General features: G+C 45.2%; 1 protein-coding gene across 1 annotated transcript in view; it reads right to left on the reverse strand.

Annotated features, from left to right (window-relative positions):
• Positions 1 to 24,362, reverse strand: part of CSRP2 (cysteine and glycine rich protein 2) — a 238,009-nt gene that overhangs the window by 149,701 nt on the left and 63,946 nt on the right. The window contains exon 2 of the mRNA XM_069629271.1: positions 9,079 to 9,199. Within this exon, the coding sequence (XP_069485372.1) occupies positions 9,079 to 9,190 (112 nt within the window). The 5' untranslated portion in view covers positions 9,191 to 9,199. The remainder of the gene's footprint in view (positions 1 to 9,078; positions 9,200 to 24,362) is intronic.

Below are 24,362 nucleotides of genomic sequence, written 5' to 3' on the forward strand. Positions count from 1 at the left end.
AGCGGTGCCTTATGGTTGGCGCTGCAGCCACGTCTCCATTGTGAGGGATAGACACCACGCTGGAGCGGGTTGCTTGGGGGGCAGAGGTCAACCATATGCCACACTCTTTCGGCCCCGACAGGCGCAAAGACAAGAGGAGGCGGGAAGATGGGGGAAAGAGTCAATAGCAACAGGGAAGGGCCAGCTCTTGTAGGAGGCGGGCCTCTACTGATCCAGCCTACGAGGAGTGATCTAAACATGGGCAACCCTGATTGGTGGGGAGATAAGTCGGAAGTACAAGTTAAAAGACCAGGAATTGACCAAGGTATGTTGTTGACTCATTACAGAACGTCGGACAGGAGGAAGCGAGAGGAACTGAATGGTGGGCCTACCCAGCCACAAAGGAATAGGAGAAAGCTGATTGAAAGCCACCTTTACCCAACCAGAGAAAGTGAAGAAACTGCCAAGAGACATACATTATTTTACTTGACTGATATAAGAACTCAGAATTAAAGATATTATTTCGGCATCCATCTACGGCTCCCATCTATCTGTCACACTTGCCTTGATTTATGCAACAGTTTCTGTAACACAAGATTTTCCTTGGTCTAGAAAAACACTCTTTAACATGTCTAGAAGCTTTGCAAATTGCATGGTACAATCCCCTGCCAGGTTTCATTATGCAATGCCAACCACCTGCTGTTCTTGTGGGTTACTTCCCTGCCAGGACTTCTGTATTTCAGTTGCCTGGTATCTTGCTTTGCCAGGCATTCTGATGTGCTTCAACTGCCTGTTGCCTTGCTGTTTCAGGGCTTTCCATGCATTTCACAGTTTTTCTGTATCACCAATACTGTATATATTGCTTTAAGGTTTGGTCAAGATTTGCCCCACATTTGCACTGACTGTCTGCATCCATAGCTAATTGGGGATTGTACTTTACCTGTTCTGCATTCAAACAGTTTTCTTGTTATGTTAACAAGGGTATTATGTTAGAATTGCTGTTGGAGGAATCCCCCGGGGTCCCCAATGGCTTTGGGAAGACTCACTAGCTTTCGCCAGCATCTCCGGTCTGGTTTGCACTTCTGCTGCGTGTTGCTTTCACCCGCTTTCCACATTGGAGTGTGCAGACATTCTTCCGGTTTCCTTCACAGCTTGTGGTCACATACCCGCTTCCCTTCAGGTCCCGGAATGGAGAACACTGCTTTTTTCGACATGCCGAGCACCCAGGACATCTATCGCAGCTCCCAGCGTCTCCACAGCACTTCCGTCACTGGCACAGCATCTCTCCCTCTAACGGGGTAGCCTTCTCCGCTCTGCCACACTGGTACGTGGCCTTCGTGTTTGTGAACTTTGGAACAGGAGCAAACATCTTTTCTCCTGCACTGCCTCTTCGAAAAGTGTGCTCGCCAAGTTTAAATGTCCCACGCACAACAGCTTTGGAAAAACAACTAGGCTGCATGTTGTGTTTCAAGCTCTTGGTACCTTATGCAAACTCCTGGTGTCACTACTTGGTGAATTATGGCAGTTGAAGCCCATAGGTGCCATTGGACACATGTTATTTGAATAGTTGTTCTCAGTGATTTTACACAAAGGTACTTTAGAAGAATAAAGTGTTGTGCTGATGTTATAGTTGGGTGTTTGACCAGAAAAATATGACAAAGGGGTTTCTTTACTTCTTCTACAATGGGAAACAAGCAGCTGACAATATGCCATAAGGGTCTTGGGTATTAGAGGGTCTTCCTTATGGGAAAGGGGGAGACTGCATTGCATTGAATTAAATTATGACATCTCCCCGGTAGCTGTCTCATCCCATCTGATCCTCCCTCATAAAACTGCACTCAGGTTAAAAAGCGTCTACCTCACCCTACCCATGCGAGGGGAGGCATCCCCCATGGAAGCAGTGATGACACTGCCAAATTCATCACACACCCTTCCCCTTACTTCATGGCTTCCAGCCTAGAAGTTCTTCTCTTTGTTCTGAGAAGGGATTTCAGTAGTGTGGGGTCTTTCCTCCAATTGGGTTTTCCAATTCCAAATAGGACTTTCTGACAAGCACTCCTTCCCCCCCCCAGGAGTCTATAGGAAAATAAGACTGGGGCAGAGGCATCGCTCAAAGTACTGGGGGGGGGGGCTATAGTGTTTTGGTTGGTTGTACCCCCAGATAAAAGCTCAGGGGCTACAACCAAAAGGCTAGCTAGCCCCGAGTCCCAACATCAGTGTAACCCCAGATCTTTTGCAGACCTAGCAACAGCCCTACTGGGGGGGGGGGGGGGGGAGGGAATTGTTGATCTTCATTAGGGTAACCTTTTCTCCATGAAAACAAGGTAGGGGTCTCCCTCCTGTGAGCTACATGGTTCTTTTAAATATTGAGTTCCACCTTTGTGGGTTCAGACCTTTATTCTTGCTACTTCTAAAGCCATTGATCAAACTGGGGAATGTCACTTCCTATTACTAGTTGTGCTGGTAGATTGAAAATCACGGCCACCACAAGATCTACTTCTTTCCCTAAGATAAGGATGTGCGTTTGTGGATGTTTTCAATGTGGGCATGGACACAATTTACTCCTCCCTGGAGAAGCAAGTCTGCTCTTATTGCACAGTCCTTACTACCAAAGTCCAATTGGGCCTAAATAGTTTTTCTTTTTAGGACAGCAGATCCCTATGCATAGGAAAACATGGGTATCTCTCGACTCTCTGCTAGCACCTCACTGGGTCGGATATAGAGGATACTTGCATAGTTCAGCTTGACTGGGATCTTTTAACAATGGTGTATTGGGGATATCAATTCTATTAACAGGCAATGCCTCGTTGGATGACCAAACATCTGCGTTTGAATTTCACTCTGCTTGTATTCCTTCTAAGGTCTAGGCACCCGGTATTGGCAAGCGAGCCGTTACCAGAGTCACAATCCCTTAGTGAACTCACTGGGTCTGGCGTGTGTTAGGCAGAATCAAATGCAGTATCCTTTGGGAACACCACACACAATTAAGACTAGAAGTGGCAGTACAAATTCACCTTTGGTACAAGCCTGTACTACACAGTAGTGTGGTAGCGATGGCTGAGCAGCCAGACTTCTCTCAAGAGTAAAGTGAGCAGTATCGGAAGTTACAAAGGACAGCAATTACTATGGTTCAAACTAACACGGACTCAAGGTTTCTGAGTAAAAGAATATACATTTATTTACACAATCATTTGTAAAACAGTTCACTAAGTAAAGAAGCAGAAAATCACAATCTTAATACACTACACACCACCCAATGAATTCTGGACAAGTTAAGCTTAAAATGTAGTGTGAGCAAAATGGCACTCCAGCAATTTAAAAAGGGAGGGAAAGACAAGGTTATTCAAAATCAAGCAGCACCAACAAGTAGGTAGGCAGGGCAATCTAGAAAAGCCTTACTACAATGAGGATTCAAATCAATAGGCCTGGGCCAACGTTAATGGTTGAGTCTTTGCAGAGGATCACACAGTTCAGAGTAGTTTGCAGGTAAGTCTTTGCCAAGAGTTTGAAACGAAGTTGGTCAGGAGAAAAAGTTACTTAAGAGTAGAGAAGGACAATCCCTTCGGTTGGCGAAAGATTTAAAACACTTTCACTGCGGTCGGACGAAACAACCGGGTTTGAACAGTACCTTTAGAAGAATGATGTAGCTGCGGCGGTAGTTCCCGGCAGCTCCTGCAGGCTCACGGTTCCTGAAGCAACTGTTGGACTGACAAGGAGGAAGACTGCGCTGCCCAGGGAAGAAGCCAGCAACAAATCAAAGCGACGAATAAAAGGTACGCTCCTTAAAAGCACAAAGGGACTCTCTCAAGCTGGTTATCCGGTTTCCTGTGGCACAGCAAATTCGACCAGGTTGAAGAGAGAGATCCAGGGGCTGTGTGAGCTGGTTGGTCCCACCAGGCTCAAAGGGAGAAGACTCTGTCAACGAAGTTCAGGTGATTCAGACCTGCAGCAGGGCTTCACCGGGATGTCCAGTAGTTGCAGCAATCATCTTCCTTTTGCTTCTCGTTGGCTCCCTCTATCCAGTGGCGACTCTGCCTTCCAAGTCCCAGAGACCTGCTTTTTATGCAGTTTTACCACATTCACACAGCCTGGCTGTCAATCACACAGCAGGGTTGTTGTCCTGGCAGGACAATCAAACAAGAGTGCGACTTGGTCACCAAGGAGACCCTGTGCAGCGGGCGTCAAACCCCTCCCTCACATCCCGTCTACCTAGACTCTCAGGCACCTAAAGAGGGCTTCTGGGCTGAAGCCCGCCAAAGGACGGCAAACAAAGGAACCATTCCTGGTTTGGCGCGCAGAGTTAAATACGAGAAAGGGCTTTACGTAAAGAAATGGTGAATAAACCGAGCCGGAACCAAGTAAAATTAAATGGGGTCCAGCAGATCGAAGTTCAAGGCTACTAACTTAGCCTAAAACAGTATCAAGGCTATTTTCATAGACCGTGGTAGGAAAAATAAGGTAGATACCACCGCCACCAGCCAAATCTTAAAGCAAGGGGAACGAAATAATTCTCCATGAGAAACAGACGAAAAGGGATAACTATTAACCCTTTCCAGTACTCTATGGAAGATAGTTTGTACTGGGTCTGTAAATTTAAAAATACTGATAAAGTCAATGGCAACTTTACATGGTCTGGGAGACAGAAGTCAGTCCCAGAAAATGGAGTAAAAAGTGGGAATTCTGAAAAAGACAAACCTGTGTCACTGCACTAAAGGTGCTGTGTGACACACAGTAAAAAGATGATGCCTATGGAGTAGGTGAGGCTCCACAGTCTATGAACACAAAAATGGAAAACACACAGCAAAACACATGCAAGAGTGGGGAAAAAGGCTCACTCTTGCCGGGTGAAAAAAAAATCCTAGAAATCCAGCAAAGCTGCCGAGGGACACAGTAGGTAAGGGAAATTAGCCATTCTGGAGAATTCTCCCTAACCGTGTGCGCCCTGCTGCTTCCAGGTCCTCTGCTGCCGCTTTCCTTTGTGGCCCAGAATCCTCTGCTTCCTGGGACCCATGACAGTCAGAGGAGTTCTCCTTGCTCCCACAGCTCACTGGTGCTCACCTAACACCGGAGACCGACTGACATTGGTGAAAGTTTTCCAATGCTGAGCTTTCCTTTGCATGACCTCTGCAGCTACGGTCCTCGGAGGTGGAGGGGGGGTGGAGTCGGGGAAGCCTCCAATGCTTCCCACTGTACCACCTCTGCATTCATGGTCTGGGACAGCAAAGACCTGCTCAGGAACGACATCCACTCGATGCACTACGATAGTCCCAGTGTCTCTGCTCTGCTTCTGCTGCCACATGGAGTTATTACAACTACTCCACCTTTTACCACTGGTCTTCTCCATGGCCTGCACCTGAAGGGACCCATTATACCTCGCAGTCTCCCTCAGGTGTGGGTCCTTACCACTAATAGGCTGCATTTTGCAGTCTTGTGCCTCTGCAGCCCTATTCTTCATCCCAGTACTTTGGCAATCGTGGGACTTGAGTCCACAACTGAAATCAGTTTTTCGAACAGGAATATTAATATTCCTTTAATTAATTTCCTTAATTATATTCCCCAGAGGGTTATCATAAGGATTCAATGAGGAACTTGGCTTTACAGAGGAATGGAGATGTTCTAGACTTAACTTGGAGCCATTTAAATACTCGGCTTTACTATTCCTCTGGAAGTCATGAGAGCTTCCACCTCTATGCAGGTCTAGGATTTTAAAAGGGGTTTCATTCCTCCTTCTACAAAAGTGGGTATGGTGGGGTGGTTTTCTCCCACATTGAGATAGACACCTTGGGAAATTAACCACTCTCAGCAAGACATTTGGTATCACAGATATTTCCTCCCTAGAGGAAGACAAATACTGCGTCCCATCCAAATGAGCCCTCCCGTTCCCATAGGGCCTTTCTCCTCACAGGTTATTTCCTCCCCCTCAGCTAATACCACCACCATGGTTAGGATCAGGGAGTGTATGCCTTTCCCTGGCCACCTGGGAGGAGACTTTAGGCAGGGTCACTGCGAGGACTCTGCAGGATTCATCACACCAGCTCCACATCTGACCATTACCCTGCGTCCTTTCTAAATGTGCTTGATTTTGGCCTCTTCCATTTTGTGACCTGCAGCACGCACTTGCTTGTTTTCCATTGTTCTTGCCTTCGTTATCTTCTTACATGCTTCTGATCTCTCCATACACCTTCCAATGTGAAGGACTTAAAGGGTATGTTCGGATTCTTCACAAATTCCTTCTCGTATCTTGTCATTCGCTGTATGTGCCATCTGCTAGTCTCTTAGGACTTCACAAATTGCTCAAAGTTGCACTGTGCCGTTATACATTGGAGAGTTGCCAAAAATATGTTTATGGACTCGCCGGGTAGCTGATCTCTAGTGTAAAATGTATGCCTCGGTAATTCTTCTTATATTGCTTTTCCATCCTCCAACTACTGCCTCATATACATTTAGTCCCACACCTTCATGAACTTCTAATATGGGAGGTACATTTCTACACACTTCTGCGCCTGAACCAAAGTTATGCATAAAAATGGCTTTCTTTCTGCTAGCCAAAAGCCACTTACCATCAATAGAAGCAAGCCAAATTCCCATTTCCATCTCTGCCAGCGCATAGGCAGGCAGCCTGGATTTGCTAACATTTAGGCAGAGGGTCCAAGTATTGCATGGTTTCCCTTTACTATATTGTGCTTGCAGGAGTGTGTTCTCTTTACATTTGCCTTATCCCCTTCATTGTAAAAAATATTTGCTTTTTATATTCCCTGTTTAATAATCATGTGTGCAATTTTGCACAGTAGGCTCCACTAGGAGTTAGCGTTGCTGCATCCAAGATGTGCAGATTGGGGGCGGTGATGGTTGCTGGGTAACTGCAAGCAGAGACGTGCCATGAGCGGACGTTGCTCTATGCTTTCTTTTAGGGCAACAGTCAACCACTGTCGCACTACTGTGCTCTTGGCAGTTGGAGGGTCCCTTACGTGTAAGTGTTTTGGCATACCGGACTCCTTCCATGTTTTTTCTTTTCTTTGTTTCACCTGTTGCTTAATGAGTATGTGCCAGCCGCATGTTTCAGGTCAGAGGAGTTCAAAAGCGGATTCACCGTCCAGGGCTTGATGCATATCATACAACGTCGATTAAGCTTGTCGCAAGATTATTCTTTGCCTCGTTAGGCATAAGTAGATGCAAGACTACAGTAAGTTTCTCTCTTTATTGTTTATTCAGTATCTTTGTAAGAACAACAGAATGGGCAGCCACAGCTGGCCTCTCATCTAGCTCTCAGTCACTCCTCACTTCTAGAATCCCCTGCATGTCACGGATGAGAACATTGCATTCCACTTGCCTGCTCAACACAACAGATATAAAGTTAACAATTCATTCACAATGCACATTATCTAATGAAAGGTTGCATTTTAGCCAAATAATGCTTTAGCATGTACATTTATCTGTAGACACGACACGGTCATGCAACACCTACTTTTCCCCCCTCTTTCACTTGCCCTCCTCCCCACGCCTCACCCCCTGTCATCGCATTACTCTTCACCCAGCCCCTTTGCAATGTCTACTGCAAAGCCAAAAATATTTTTCAAGAGGTTTCGTTTTTATGCAACACTTCTTAAGGGGGTCACTGTTGACACTAAGTGGACAGAGGCACACAGAGAGAAGGTGGCATGCCCAGAATCGCGGTGGAAAGGATTCACATACGTCATTGTTTAACCTGTGTACAGGATAAACAAAATCATCTATTTTTCTTGCATTTTGAAGAAAGGAAAGCAAAATGTAAGTGTCCTTGAAGAGAAGATCTGGAGATGGTCTCTGGGACTTTGGCCAGTATTCCCTATACAATCCATCAGGCTGGAGCTGGGATTAAAACAAAACTATGCTGGGCCCTATACCTTAAAAAGCTTACAGCAACAGAGGCCCCATGAGGGGTCTATTTGGGAGAGAAGTCAATAGGATTTACGTTATTAAGCAGGCCACTAAAAACGAAGGCTTTTTATGGGATAGGTGTAACCCTGTCAATTATTTGGCCTTCAAAATATTCGTAGGTGAACATGCAAAACAAGGTTTCAAATACCAGACTCAAAATTATCCAATAGCAGTATCAAATTGTACACCGAGTAGATTAAGGTTTAGATTTAACAAATTACCCCGAGTTATGGTCATGCCCAGTGCTGAACATACCAAGATCGAAAGGTTATTGCAGAATATGCCGTGCCCATCGACACATTGTCCTCCCTTGGATTAGGTATACAGAAATCTGCTCGGTAAACACGTACACAACAGGATTGGAGGCATTCTGGGATTACTGTGTATTTGTGGAACTGGTTAATTTATCAAACACATTGCATCTACTTTGGACATTCATCCTGTGCTCGATTAGTGATAAGCGGCAACGCACACTGCTCTGGGATGAACTTGGCTGCATTCGATCATACTTTTGCATCTAGTGAACATCCTTGTGTATCAGCTGAATTGGTGTTTTTATTAATCTACTTTATTCGTAAAAGGGGTTAAATCAGTAAGAGATAGATTAAGTGGAAATAATTAAGTCTACTGAAACTAGGTTCTTAACGTTAATTTGAAAAGGATATAGAAATTCACTTTTTTTGTTTCTGTATGTTTTCTAAAAAGCGTGCAAAGGGTTAACTGTAACACTATGTAAATAAAAATAATTCGAGTAGGTTGCCGGTAACAAATAAGTGCAGACTGAAAAGGGGCTGTAGGGGGAGGTAAAGGTCAATTGAATCAAGGGGCCAAGTTGCTGAGCACAGGTACACAAGTCACACACAATGTAGATGTCCACATCGGATGGGGGAATACATGGCTGAAGGACACCGTCCACGCTACTCGCCCTCCTATGCCAATCGTTTTGCCTCATCGGGTGACATTAACACCTGACCTCTGACCAGGGCTCCAGTCGAGGGTATAGGAGGTTGGACAGTGACCCCTCACTTTTTTTTCCAGACGGCCAACGCTGAAAATGAAAGCAATGAAATAAAGTAACAAAGATCAGTATAGAAAACAAACAGAATGGTAAGGCACTTACGCCAGGTACTGGGTAAGAAGGGTCACGATGCTACATTTCAGCCATCTGAACAGTGTACTTACTGCAAAGAAAACAGCACCGATGATAACTCTTTCCATCGCACTGGACCTCCTCGGCATGATAAACTGTCCGGCCACAGGAGCCGCATTTGTTGCCACCTCCCCAGTTGGGCATTTCTTACAGCTATAAAGTAATTAAAACAAAACATCAGCCACATTTAAATAACTTTGGACTCGTTATTAACAAGAGCTCAACAAATAACTCATAAACTGATGGTATTATTGAAACGTCTGCCTCACCGCAGACAAAATCAGTTAATTTATTTTCATTTATTTTATTTGCATCTTATATACAGGTGCCAGATCGCACAAGTGCTTCGAGACCCTGATGTTTACCTGGTCGCAACCAGGATGTAAAATCATGCATAGACTACTCACATTTAATTTGGGCTAGTAAGCAAATGCAGTCAATGCACAAGAGTAGATTATGAAATAAGAAGATTGGGGGTGGGGGTGGGAAGAGGAGCAATGAAGGGAGGGTAGGTTTAGAACAGAAGTAAGTGCAGTGAACAGAAGAGATAAAAGTGCTATGGGGTATGAAAGTGCATATCAGGTAAGTGCTAATATGGTAAAAAGGAGATGGAAGGAGGGGTGGACGGGAAAGTGTTAACCAATGTGAAAGAGGGGTCAGTAGGGAAGGGTGTATAAGGGCTTATATAGTTGAAAAAGGGGGTGTCCAGATGAAGGAGGGAGGAATTCATGCAGTTGATGTATTAGGTGTCTGAAGTAGGTGGCGTGTTAGGTTAGTGAATAAAGTTTGGCAGTGTACCAATCTTTGCAAAGTTTTGGAAGGTGTTAAATTTGGGTTTGTCGTATCAGATTTAGTCTGGTAGTTTGTTCCACTGGGTGCAGCAATGGAACAAATATTTGCCTGCATGTTTTAGTGCCGAAATTTGAGAGGCGTTCGTTTGGTCTTACTTAAAGACTGTAGAAATCAATGAATGTTGGCAAGCTTAAAAAATGATTGGAGGCACAAGGGGCTAGAAGGGTAGATGTTCTTGTGAGTAACGTTTAGGATTGTGAGCATTTCATTTTAATGGGCATCTGGTTGAGCATTTTTAGAGCTGGTGTGATATAGTCAGAAGGCTTGAGGTTTAGTACACACCTTACATTTTTATTTAGGATAGTTGTAGTTATTTTATAATTTTTTAGGATCATATAGAGAGAATTACAATATTCTGGTTTGGAGAGTATTTGTAGGACATTGTAGGATCTTTTGGTGAATTTCCAAGTAGGGCAGTATCTTTCTGAAACTCCGCCGAACTCTTTAAAATCTGCAAGGAGCTGGCCAACCCTTCTGCAGTCTCTACCCCTCCTCTTGCCTCTCAGACGCTCTGCAATGCCCTCGTCTCTCACTTTATTTAAAAAACCCAGGACATCTTGTCCACCCTCTCCTCCACTCCCCTCCCCTCCCCTCCCCTCAGTCTGTACTTGCTGATCCTCCTCCAACCCTCCCATCCTCCTTCTCATCCTTTCCTCTTTTCTCCCCTGATGAGATTGCTAGACAAGTCCGTTCTATGAAAGCCTTGTCAAAACCGGTTCAATCCCTGTTCCTCTAAAACCATCAAGGATCACATTGATATCCTTGCTCCGGCCCTTGACGATTTGTGCAGCCGCTCTTTTGCCTCAGGATCCTTCCCCTCTGCTCTTAAGCACTCCCGTGTGCATCGTCTTCTCAAGAAACCCACAGCTGATCCTTCTTGTCCGGCCAACTATCGCCCAATTTCCATTACCCCCTTTTTGGGAAAACTCCTTGAAAAGCTGGCCATCTCTCAGCTAAACCTTAATTCTGATTCTGTTGGCTGTCTCCATGACCATCAGTCTGGCTTCAGAGCTGGCAGAAGCACAAAAACTGCTCTAACATCTGTGGGGATCTGCTTTCCAGCCTTGACTGTAGCATTCCTTGGTCCTCATCCTACTCAATCTCTCCTCTGCCTTCGACACGGTCAACCATACCATCCTGCTCAACTGTCTCCATGATAACCTGGGCATCACTGATCAGGCTCTGGCCTGGCTCACAACCCTCCCAGGTCCAACTTGGGTACTTCACAGGTGGAGAGGAAGATAGATGATATGGTGTTCCCCAGGGGTCTAACCTCTTGCCCTGGCTTTTCAACCAATACCTGGCAACTTATGCCATTTTCTGCTCAAACTTCCAGTGCTACGCGGATGACAACTCATTTTCAGGCTGCCCTCGGCCACCTCCTCATATCTCCCTCATCTCAGATTGCCTAACTGCCATTCAAGATTGGTGTGCTGCCAACTATCTTTGTCTGAATGCCAGCAAAACGGAGATCCTCATCGGCACACCATCACCATCCTTTCCCATCACTCTGGCCAGCCTCCTTTGGCCCTCCTCCTAGCCCCACCTGCGAGGCCAAGAACCTCAGTGTCACCTTTGATTCCTCACTTTCCTTCGCCGCCCACGTCGCTGATGTCTCAAAATAATCACATTTCTGCCTTTCCACTCCTTCCCCCCCAGAAGCTCACCGTCTCCCAAGCTCTGGTTCTTTCTAGGTTGGACTATTGCAACAGCCTCTTTCTTTATCTACCTGCTTCTACTCGCCACCCTTTGCGACTTATCCAGAACAGGACTGTGCGACTTGTCCTTGGCCTCAAACCATGGTATCGTATCGCTCCATTGGCTCCCAGTGGATGCAAGGAATAAATTCAAGACCCGCTGCATTGTCCACAAGGCTTTCTGGGGCCTGGGTCCAACAAACCTTCAGCTATCCCTCCGCAAATACCTCCCATCTCGAGCTCTCCACTCTTCTACCTCTAACTCCCTCAGGGTCAGTCGTTTCTCAAAGAAACGAGCTGGGGGTAGATCTCAGTCTTCAGCTGAGGCTTCCCTGCGGAACAGCATCCCTGCCACTCAAACTTGAGGAGAACCATCTCCAGATCTGGAAGTGCCTCAAGAACTTCCCGTTTGCTTCTGCCTTCACCCCCCACCCCCTCTTCACCTGCAGGTTCTGTTCTCCCTCAGCACTGTGCACATGGCCACCCTCTGTCCTCCGTGCCCAGGTACCTGCTCACCCCACCACCCTCACGCACTGCCTCCGGGCCACCCCTTGCACTGGGGTCTGCATCTTTACCCATATAGTTCCACCCGCCCCTTTTCTTCCTGAACTTATCAGACCTACCCAGCCTGCTTGCTTGCTTAAACCCAGCACTTGCCACTTGCTGGCTGCACTACCATTGTTTGTTGCCTTTATTATTTATTAATTTATTATTTATCTGTTTTTCTGCTTGCTCCGCGCTCTCCTTTTGTCCCCCCTTCCATGCACTTGTCCCGCTGCCCCATGCACTTGTGCGCTCTCAATGTCACTGGGCCTAGTAAAATCATTGTTTTTGTTCTGCCCTGTTCCCCCTCCCTTTGCCTTGTTGCGCTATGAAACACCTCTGTATGGGCACGATAGAAATAAAATATCAATTCAATGTGTAGGAGGCTGTTTATTTTGTTTGGTTATGTCTTTCATATGTGGTTTAAGGGATAGGTCTGCATCTATTAGAATTCCCAGGTTCTGCATTTCCCAAGTAGGTGAAGGGGGTAACTAGGTCTAATGTGGCAGGATTGTTATGCTATGCTAGTGGATGCTACATTAGGCTCTCATACATTTAGGCCTCAGATCCTCCATTATACCTTTGCCCGAGGCCTCCCTCTGCACTCCGCTCCTGTAACATGCCCACCCTCTGAATGGAGCAGATTAGACCAAGACCCCATAACAAGGCAAAGGGACACGTTGGACCTGCTCCTCCGTTTGCTCTCTACAAGTGTAGCAATAGCACCCTATATGGCAGATAACAATAGTGTTTCTGTGAATGCCGCTTATCCATATTACAACACAATGTACCCAGCCCATGTACGTCACAAGGTCAAAAGTCAGATGCTGCCAGTTATTGCCAAATGGCTGTAATGTCATGCCAAGTATCAACCCCCATTGTGAACATGCTAATATATATTGATGATTTCTTATATGCTATGCTATATAATCTGTGCTCAAAGGGTCGTCCCTTCAGAGATCCGAGTGCCCGCCACTTGTCCTGTATTTTCCCACTTCTCTGCGGATACTTTCTCTGTATCCAATACAAGAAGCTTCTTTTTATCCATCAGTCCGGTGTTTACTATGTGGCCTACCACATTAGTTTTCACTTCACTTGTAGTATGCAGACTGTTTGATGTTATCGGGTTTAAGTAACCTTCTAGTTTCCTCTACCGCCGGCCCCCCGACCCCTAGGGGCCTCCTCTGCTGGAATTTAAATAGTTTAGGAGCCTGCCCCACCACCTCCTGATACACTTTCAGTGCCCCCTTTCCCTTTTCTGTAATGGCAAGCCTGCCACAGTGCAATTTCAAAGCCATTTAGTCACCTTTTTAAACTTACTTAATTCTCAAGCTGCATGCACATTTTAAAAGCTGTTCACTCGTGTTCTTTCTTTCAATTGACCCTTTTCTGTTTGGCTATTAAAGTTCAGACTAACTGGTTAAAGATTGCTGCTACTTTTGTAACCGTTTCCCTGCTTTTGTCCTCCACACACATGCTTTCAGTTGCATTTAATGCCCGTCAATATGTCAGTTTCAGCGCCCTCAAACGCTTTTTAATTGAGGATACAAAGGTCCACACACATATACAGTGTATCCTTTTCTATTTTCCTTTCACTATTCTAGTAAGGACAATAGGTAAAGGACACAGATCTCAGCGTAGTGTACACAAGTCCAGTTCAGTTTTAGAATGCGCTGTCCTTAAATGCAGCTGCAGCGTGCCCCCCACCCGCAGCCTCCTGGATTCTTATAGTGCGTACCGGACCGCAGCACAACTACAGCCGGTGTATTCTATAGAGACCCCGTACTTGCACTGTAATCCACAGCGATGACAAGGCAGCTGCCACAGAACACCCCGAAACCCTTCTGCCTCACCGTGGGCTATTGGCAGGTGTCCCCTGGGGCCAGCAATGTGGGGTATGAGCCAAGAGAAGCATTACTGCAGTCGCTCGTTTCTGCGTACAGCAGCAGCGTTCAGCAGGGACGCGGGAACACAGAATCGGAGGAAAGGACCCTCCGTCTCCAAGGTGTCAAGCACACCTCGGACGCCAAAATCCAAGAGGCCTCCTCTGACACGAAACTTAAAAATATTGGATATTTGTCATTTCTAACACACCTGTACACGTGTTTCTAGGCGCGACAAGACATGGGATGGTACGGATGGAGGACAAGACAAACTATCTTACTAGGCCTTGTCATTCAGATCGTGCAAGTACGGAACTCAAAGTACAGGGGAAGGGGACGGGGAGGTTTGTGGGTGGAAGGGGGGGAAGGGGAAAGTGTGATCAGGGCAGCATTGCTAAGAGTAAGTGCAGTAAGCTCATTAAATCTATCGGTTATCCCTCACAAAATTGAGTGACGGACAGAAATGGGGCATTTCCATTTTCCAACCCATAATACTCCCTTGCAAAGCCAGTTGTAAGTTTCCAACAAATTAAAGAACAATATCGGATGAGAAGCATCCAATGACAAAACTGTTAATGGTGGGTAGAGATGGAAAAATCGGCCCCCGAGAGGGCCTATCCAGATACTAGCGTTTGTAGTTAATCAAAATGTCAACTGTAAATCGACCATAGCGTTCCCCAGAACTTTCCCACGTGGTGCTAAAGTTGTATTTCATGTCTGACACCATTCGTAAAAGTCTCCCAATGTTTGCCAGGTTGATGTTTCGGGTAAACTTGCACATGGGAATGGTTCATTTGCACATTATGCAGTATCGAAGTGACAGGGCATGAGGAGACTCCATGATCCCACAATGGGTGAGGGCTGTGCCCAGAGGTAGCAGATGCTCCAAGAGTAGGAACAAATCCAGGCACCATAGGGGGAGCAGGAACCTTCCAAATCGCAGATCTAAGGACCAATCTAGATCCTGGCTCTGTACTCACAGGAGAGTGTAATGTCCTCAAAGAATTCTGGTTATATGGGGGAAGCCAACCCAGGCATATGACTCCACCTGGTCTACCAAAATCCAGAGAGACTTCACCTCCTGATTGACAGCGGCAAGGCTTCAGCAAAGAGGAGAAGGAAAACATTGAGGGCCTTTCCACAGAAGAGGCTGACCCAGATGCCAAAAGAATTGTATTACCAAGCAGAAGCATCCTTAGATATTTTCTCAATATGTGGAAAAATCTTACCCTCCACCCCCTGAACCCTGCTAGGAACCAGAAAAAGAGTAACGAAAGAAGTATTTAAGCAACTATACCATCCCTAGCAATTGGTTTTCTGTACTTGGGTCGTCCAGAAATTAATGGGTATAGAGGTTTACTCTGGGTATTTAAATTCTCCAATTTTCTGTCGGTGATACCCGGTGAAGGGTTGAACAATGTGCCCATCAGAGAATATCAGAATAGTACCATGTAATGAGAAAGCGTCTGTGCTATGGAAATGTATTCAGGATCTGGTTCAATGAATGCAGACATCCCAGTGCCATGGGCGTATACCGGGTAGGGCCTGAGCGGGTGCAAGGTCCACCCAATATCTGTAAATGCCCACTCAGCAGTGCTGTGTGGGCATTTACAGAGGTTAATGTCACTGTGGTGGGCCCAACTACATTGATTCAGGCCCCACTTACTAGACAATCTGGTTACCCCTCTGCCCAGTGTTCATAGTGCAAGAAAGGAAAGGCGTCTGTTCAAGGGTATTCCCAGTCCCAAAGGCATCTGGAGTGTTAAGGATGATTCTGAACCTCTCCACTTCTGGATCCAGAAGTGGAGAGGATCAGGAATGAACATTACAAATAATTATTCTTCTAGCGAAAATGAAAAGATGGACTTCAATAGACCTCCCCCAGATGGTCGCCACCATATCCCATTCATTGGAATTACCAAGTTCACCATTTGCAAGTTTTCCTCATCCGTTCAGCTTTCTTCCCTTTGGACTGAAAAACGCTCCCAGAACCTTTTATGAAGATCGTGGCTCCACCAGTTAGGATACTGCACCAAGAAAGCATATGGATGCCGCTCTACCTAGGCTGTTGTTTTTTCCATGTTCTATTAAGGGAGTCAGAGTGGGGGTGGGGGGTTCGAGAAGCTTGCAGGGCTACAGCAGGTCAGAACCAGACCAAGACATGACCGCTACTAAATTGGCTAGATTTCCTGCGGAACAATGAGACCTTGCACCTCTCACCAAGTTTGGACCTTTCCTTTGTACGGTCCAGATATCCGACAGAAGTGGGGATCAGACTGGGCTTTGAATCTCTATGCCTTACTGAATGTCATCTACATTGTCCCGGGAGGATAGCTCAGCAGCAACGTTAGCGCCTTGGAAGCAAAACGACACGAAGCAACACAGGTTCGATCCCCGGGTTCACGCTTGGAAAAGTCTGGGTTTTTAAGGGCGTTATACGTAACTAAGACAAACAAAAAAAAACAATTGCACAACCACAAAACTATTTCTCTAACAGCGCATCGATGCCTGTGGGCTGTGTGAGCACTTTAAAAATGTAAATTAAAATCTGCCATGAGTTGGCTTACTGTTCAGGGGTCCATGGCTGCTGCAGTCTTCCTAACACCTTGGGTGAGCTTTTGCCTAAAGGCGCTTGTGAACTATATACTAAGAAGTTGGGAGATGGCATTGTGGACATAAGAGACTCAGATTATGATGTCCTCTCACACAAAGACAATGCAAACACTCTATACCTGGGTGCCCCTGCAGCACAACTTGGAAACCTCTTAACGGGTTCAAAACCGTTCCTCCTTGCCCTAGGCCTTAGATAACACATCACACCTGCCCTCTGTGTCCTTCACTGGCTGTTAATCTCGCGACGATCCACCTTCAAGGCAATCTGCATCTCCCACCGAGCACTGCACAACACAGGACCAAAATATCTACAATACAAGCTCCTACCCTACAGGCCCACCTGAAATCAGGCACAGTTCTACTCTTTGTCATCCAGGTCACAAAATCGACTAGAATAGGGATGATCTTTTTCTGTCCAAGCTCCCACCATCTGGCACTAGATTCCATTTAACATCCACCACATAGAGTATCACCTCGCTTTTCGGAAGGCATTCCAGACCTGGATCTTCCTTTTGTATCTTGAGTGGCCTAGTCCACCTCCTGGGAGATCTGCCACCCCCAGTACAGGTAGTTTGGGGCACTGATGAGTCACTTGCGACAACAAGACAGTACCTAGCCTGCACAGAAATTATTCCAGACTATCATTATGATACAGTCTGCATACCCTTATGGCAACTAGATCTCAGCCTTGACTCACTTGTATGTAGAGCACGCCATCACAATGTAACATAGCCGTATCCTTCCCAGGGCACAGCCAACATACATCTGCAATAACTCACCACTCAACTTCATAACACACGTCACCACTGCCAATAGAATGCAGCTGAGTCCCACTGAAAGATTTGGTCCAGCTGGGCACATAATCGGTCTCCTTGACCCGCATACTCTCCTGGCAGTCTTATCAGTGCACCCATCCACTATCCAGATCTCCATGGGTTAGTAGCAGGGACCTAGCAACACCTACCTACCTACGTGCTCTCTAAAATGCATAATTGCATTCTACAAATCCTCCTTTCAATTCTCATATCTTGGACTTTGGTCCTCAAAGAGTGTTTCATCCACCCCCCCACACCGGGTCCCGCCACAGCGCTTTGAGACCATATCAATGGCAGTAGGTGCTATGTAAATGCCATATAGTATGACCTCCACTATACAGCTGCAAATGGCATGGTTGCTTGAATCTACAGAAGGGAATTCTATTGACATGCCCCTCCCAGGAGATTGTGGCAAAATATACCACCGAGGTGGGATGTGGAACCCCCAGGAGAAATGAAGAGGTTATATGTGGTCCCTTGCCAAAAGGAAAAGTAATCCAACTTGAAAGAACACTGGGCAGTATTCCGGGCCCTATTATCCTCTGCAATGTTTCTGGAAAGGGAAAGCGTGACGATTTCTACAGACCATTAATTGACCAAATCTTGCATCAACAGACGAGGGTGCCCAAAAATTCCTTCCCTGTCAACCAGCACAGGTCCGTTCATGGAGCAGGCAGAAGCACATCTTTTGGCCTTTTAGGAAATTAACATTCGAGGAAGTGTCGCAGTCCTAGTGAGTCTGGTGTTTTCATCCTCGCTAGAGTACTTCCTATCATGGGGAGCAAATCTGCAGCAGGTTTGGAGTTCCTAAGGTGGACTTGTTTGCATCACAAGAGGACGAGGTGGTGGTGGTGAACTTCTGCTCTCATTCCCCGGGCCCATCGGCATGAAAATTCCATGGGCTGATCATAGATGGACCGAGGACCTACTGTATTATTTCCCCTCTTTCCTGTAATCCCCAAGGTACTGGCTAAAAAGAAGTAGGAGACCTACTTCTTGCGCTGGGGGTCCCTTTCTGGAAAGTGCAATCAAGGTTCCCATCCCTGGTCAATCTGGCAGGCTCAAAGGATTTTTAGACATTGTACCTCCAATGGCATGTTCTCAGCGATCTGCACAGAAGGTGACTTGGCTCAGTTTCTCACATTGGCTGTTGAGAAAGATAGTCTGAAGAGGGTTGGATTGTCCGATAGGGAGGCAGGTGTCTTTAAGTTTCAGGTGGTTATCTAGTAGAAGTTGATTTACACCACTGGTGTCCTTCGGGAGCTGGTCGTCCGAGAAAGATCTGGTGTATGCTTCATGCACCTGTATGACTATAATGGACGTTTCCAATTTTAAAAGGTAGGTTTGTACCATAAACAATAAAAAAAATATATTTTTTTTTTATTGGACTTTTCGCATGATGGTTTTGAAAAGCACCCGCCAGTTTCAACAAATAAAGGCTGATGGTCTGTCTTTAAGGCCTCCAGAATTTCATACCTTCCTCCTCCACTTCCTGCAGGAGAGTTGTCTTTGTTGATTTTTGCTATGCTCCCTGTTTGAACCTGTGATCATTGTCTGTATATGAGGTTGTAGACCAGTGTTTTGGGTGGCCATTTCATTTATAGCAATCATCTTGGTGCGTTCAGGTTCACGGGTGAACCTCGAGAGAAGGCTTGCAGGGGCTGTGGTTTGCATTCAGTTGCTTCTTGCTTTAAAAACTCACAAGAGTTGCTATGGAACAGTTTGGTAGTTTTCTTTGTTACTCAATGTGGGTTTTCTGGTATCCTCTGTCCAGAGGTAATGTTTACGGTCACTTGAAGTAATCCCCAATATGCTTGACCTTCTCGCTTGCACTATTTGCACCTTTCCCTCCTCCACCCATTGATGTCGATGAGACAGTAGTGATTGGAATATTGGTGGGTTTTTTCTTTTTTTAATGAGCATACACCATTCAGGCCAAATCGGAAATGGAGAAACTTAATCCTCTTCAGAGGATGTAGCTTGATGCTCAAGAGGAAACAAGAAATGCTTCTGCCGCCGCTTTCAACAAAGCTCAATTCCAAACCCCTAAACTCTTCAAAATATACAGTCAAATCACCAGCCTTCAATCTTTGAATAATCGCACCACTCCTAACCAAGACTAGACTGACCGCTGTAGCTTTTCAAACAAAGGTTAAGAAATTCAAGAACACTATGGGCCTCATTACAACCTTGGTGCTAAGTGCACCAACTTTACCACCATGGTGTAAACTCCGTTTACACCATGGTGGATGGCGGATTTACCGCCCCATTCCAAGGTGAGTGGGGCGGTAAATCCCCATTTCCCATTTTCCCTTCCCCATTCCCATTTTTGCCCCATAGGGCATAATGGGAGTGGGGAAGGCGCTAATTACGCCGCCGTAAATTATGGCGGCGTAATTAGCACCATGGCAGGTTAGCGCCATGGATTTTAACGCCTGCTAAAAGCAGGCGTTAAAATCAGAATCAGGTGTTAACGGTGGTGTTAACCCTTAACGCCTGAGTTGTAATGAGGCCCTATATACCATTTCAACCTTAACAACCCTCCAACAACCCCACCGCTCAACCCTAGCATCAGTCCACCTAAATTCAAATCCTTCACCCCTAATATGTGAAGTAGAATGGATAATAATGAACCTGAAAGGACACTAAAACCAAATTTTGCCCAGCCTCCATTATGAGCAAAAATGAATCCTTACTAGCCCCCCACTTAGCATCACTCTGCTATGCCTTGTTCTCAAATGGCGCGTACCATATGGACCTCAAAAAAGCAATAACACTCCTGGGTAAAAAAAAGCTATAGACCAATCTCAAGTCTACCTATCATGCCAAAAATCATGGAGAAACTAGCATGCAGCAAACACCTCCAACAATTCAGAAACACACAACCTCCTCCACAACAATCAATCTGGTTCCAGACCTCACAGAAACAATGTAACTGCACTTCTATACATGAGTACACATCTTACTTGCACTAGATAACACTCCTACCTGCTTGATACTTCTAGACCTCTGTTCAGCATTTGACAGTCACCCCACACTTAAATGCCAGCTTTTCCACCTACGCACACAAGACTCTTCCATAAAATGGATTGAGTCTTTTCTCCACCCCACCACACTGTCCCAACTCAGTAAGCAAGATGGAAATTCTCTATCAATCCCTAGGTAAGTTACACAAGGAGTGCTTCAGGGATCCGCCTTATCTCCATGGCCACATAGTAAACAGAGATGATTGGGCTTGGCTGGAGGGGGCATTGGAGAGGTTTATGAAGGTCAAGAAGACCCAACAGCAGCTTTAATAGAAATAGCATCATGGAACATTTGTGGCTTCCACAAGTTAAGGGAAACTTTCGAAGCTGCAAATGTGATTATCCTTCAAAAACAAAGGCCAGAGAACATCTGGAACTAAAAGGGGTACAGAACATATTGCAAATTAGCAGTCCAAGCACAAATGGGACGACCTAAAGGAGGGCGGTTATAGCTGTTGATCAAAGTCGGGATGTGAGTCACTACGAGTTGAAAATGGCTTTGCCTGACTTAATGACTATATCCATCCAAATTACCACCCCCCCAGAGATAAATCTTCTAATAGTCAACATTTATGGAAGTTCATCACATATTCAGATGTTGAAACTGCAGAATGATCTTGGAATCCTATTTCAAGAATGGCTGGAGAAAGAAGGGAATGGAAACATACTAGTAGCAGGAGACCTTAATGCGTCTTGCGTAGAGACAAAAATCGCCCAATGGTACACGAAGAAGCGATATCGCAGGAGCAAGAAGCAAATACTTGGGAGCCTTATGGAGAAATGTCCTTGCGCAGAGGGATCTATTGCCCTGTGTGCCCGTCGGGGGGAGAGAGGGTGGGGAAGCACTTCTTTAGTTGGAGGAGGGGAGAGCGTAGCTCCTGGATTGATCATATGTTGGTCTCTGCAGAGTTGAACAAGAAAAATGATTCCACAGTTCAAGGGGATACGAGGGGCAGTGATCATTTTCCTATACACTATAATTTGAACATAGGCCCAAATATGCACACAATATATCCAACAAGGAGTTTTATCCAGGCTACTAAAGGGGGGCAGCTATAAGGTGGAATAAAAAGGCAGTTAGGAAATTCACGGTGGCATGGGGATAACGGATAAGAATTATGGTAGAAAATGGTCTCCAATTAACAGTTCGGAATTACAATGAGAAGTTGCAAACATGCCTGAAATCTATTACTAAGAAAGGACAATTGCAGGGAAATCAAACTCACTCAAAAGCCTTTGATGGAAAAATCAAGGAAGCAAAAAGGAATAGGAGAGTTGAGATTAAGACATGTAGATTGAACACCGCCTCATTTAAATCTTTCTTAGAAAAGAAGAGGAGGATAATGAAATACTATAAACAGGTATTTAAGTGTATCAAAAAGGAAACAGTAATTGAAAGAAATCAAGAGATGGTGACCTCATTGGTAGAAAAATGATGCAGGGAAATTCTGGGCTATGACGGCAGGGGTAACCAAAAGAAATATGACCATGATAGAAGAGCGTCAGATCCCAGCACATGATTGGGTTCAGTTAATTGGGAAGAAGTACACCATCCCTGACAATGACCGCCCCCTGTAATTCTGAAAGATTGGTCAAAGGAGAAACAAAATTGCCCTTAGGATCGACCTTATGGGAGCTCTTCAGATTTATATATCACAAATTAAGAGTGCCAGATACTTGGAGGCAATCCCATATTGTTCTAATTTATAAGAAAAGTGGATAAATTGAAGCCAGCCAATTTTTGATCGATAGCTCTACTAGATTCCACCAGTAAAATCTTTGGGACCTTGATACTGAGGGATCTCAAAATAGAAATAAATTCACGAGGACTGTTGTCCGAGTCACAGATAGGCTTTCGAACAGGTATGTGGACCCCTTTAAATGCATTCACCTTGGCACACTTGGGAGCAGCGGTGAAAAAGAAATCAATTAGGACTGTTTATATGGCCTCAGTCGATATGACTAGTGCCTTTGACACAGTTGGTCGTGGTCGATTGTGGGGAAAGTTGTTGAGGTACAGGATCCTGCTGAGCTTGGTGGAAATGCTAATACTGCTGAATACAGAAACAACAGTGAGAGTGAGGTTGAATAGGGAAGGAGCAATGACACCCCTGATAGGCACCTATGTGGGGCTACGGCAAGGGTGAATGGTGTAGCTCCAACCCTATATAACTTGTATACAGCAGATATTGCCAAACTCTGGGAGGGGGGGAACAACAAATACAGTGAAGTTGGAAGCAGCAACACTGGATACGATCGCTATTGCGGATGATGTAGTGTTTGACCTCACACCTGTGGGATTGCTGTGCAAGTTGGCACTTTTTCACAGTTATGCAGCTGAAAATAATCTTAAGGTAAATGGTGCAAAATCTAGAGTATATGGAATGTAGGTGATGAGCCTCTGGCCTATCTGGGATATGAGGTTTTGAATTCAACATCTAAATTAGGAGGGGGTGAATTGCAGTTTTTCATTGCTACCACTCATTCGGTTCTACCAGATGCAAGTAGAACCAACAATTTTGTATGGCTTGGACATAAACCTAAATGACTTGTGACAGTCCTTAAACATGTTCCAAGGGACGCTTTGGAAAGAAACTTTAAGGTTAGCAAAAACAATACCAAACTCAATTATACACCACGAGTTTGGCTTAGTTTCACTCGGCCAGAAGGGCTGAGTGGAGGAAACTGATGTCCTAGGCAAAGCTACTAAATCCACCAGTCCACTCGCTGTATGAAAAATGGGGGCCAATGCAGACGCAAACCTTTGGAGACCATCACCAGAATGAAGGCTGAAATTAATAAACTACTTTTTTCGAAATGGGGTCAACTGTGGAAGAGCTGACTGTAAATCAGGCGAAAGTAAAGAGAAAGGTCTTTGATTATGATTGGGGAAAAACATCAGAAGATATGTCCAAATCAAGCCTGTATAAAGAGTATGCAAGACTTGTATATAGGAGGGAACAAATCCTGAGATACATACTCATCTTTCCATGCTCCAAAAGAAGATCTTTGTACCTTTGGTTTCGAATGAATCTATTTCCGACACGAGAGGGTTGGAAGTTGGTATGGCCTTTCAGCAGATTTAAGCTGTAGATTGTGTGGTATGGCCTAACTAAAAGAAACAACTAAGCATCTGGTTTTGGGCTGTGCAGCACTTAGGAAGATTGAAAGAGATGCTTAGATATGGAACAGAGTACGGAAGCATGTTGGGTTACCCTTTTGGGGGGACAAGCACAAAGCCATATTTTGGCCTTATGTGATCTGCTTTATAAAATTCTGGAGAACTTGGGTCGAGTGGAGGGTGAAATGAAGGGACAAAATAATACTGATTGAGATGGTTGGATAAGAGGTTCCTTTTTTTATTGCTTTTCCTTCTCTTCCCAACTTATTATGGGATGATGATCTACATATACTGCAGAAGATAAGAAAGAATGTGAAACACTTATTTAATTGAATCTCTTACTTTTTCCTTTCGTAAAACCCATGGCTTTACTGGATCTGTACTAACTTACTATTTTATTATTTTAGAATTGTCTTTCTATTATAGTTGGAAATCAAAACACAAAAAAAAAAAAAGAAGAAATAGCAGGAATCATTTATGCAATAGTCTGGTTGCAAACCTAATCCATTTTTCAGAACAGGGAGCATTTCAAATATCAGACCACCCGAGATACATACCCTAGGCATCTCGGACAGGGTACTGGCGTTGCTTACCTCTCGACCAGACTCTCCCAAATCCACATGGGTCCTCCGCTCTCCTCCACCTCACTATCTGTGGCATCGCTCAGGGATCTATCCTATCACCATGGCTCTTCTTCCTCTGGCCCACCTGATCACCTACTCCCCTCATTTCCAGTGTTACGCAGACGACACACAGCTCTCTTTCT

Source organism: Ambystoma mexicanum, chromosome 12 (genome assembly GCF_040938575.1).
Source record: "Ambystoma mexicanum isolate Mex_15411 chromosome 12, UKY_AmexF1_1, whole genome shotgun sequence".
NCBI classification, from domain to species: Eukaryota; Metazoa; Chordata; class Amphibia; order Caudata; family Ambystomatidae; genus Ambystoma; species Ambystoma mexicanum.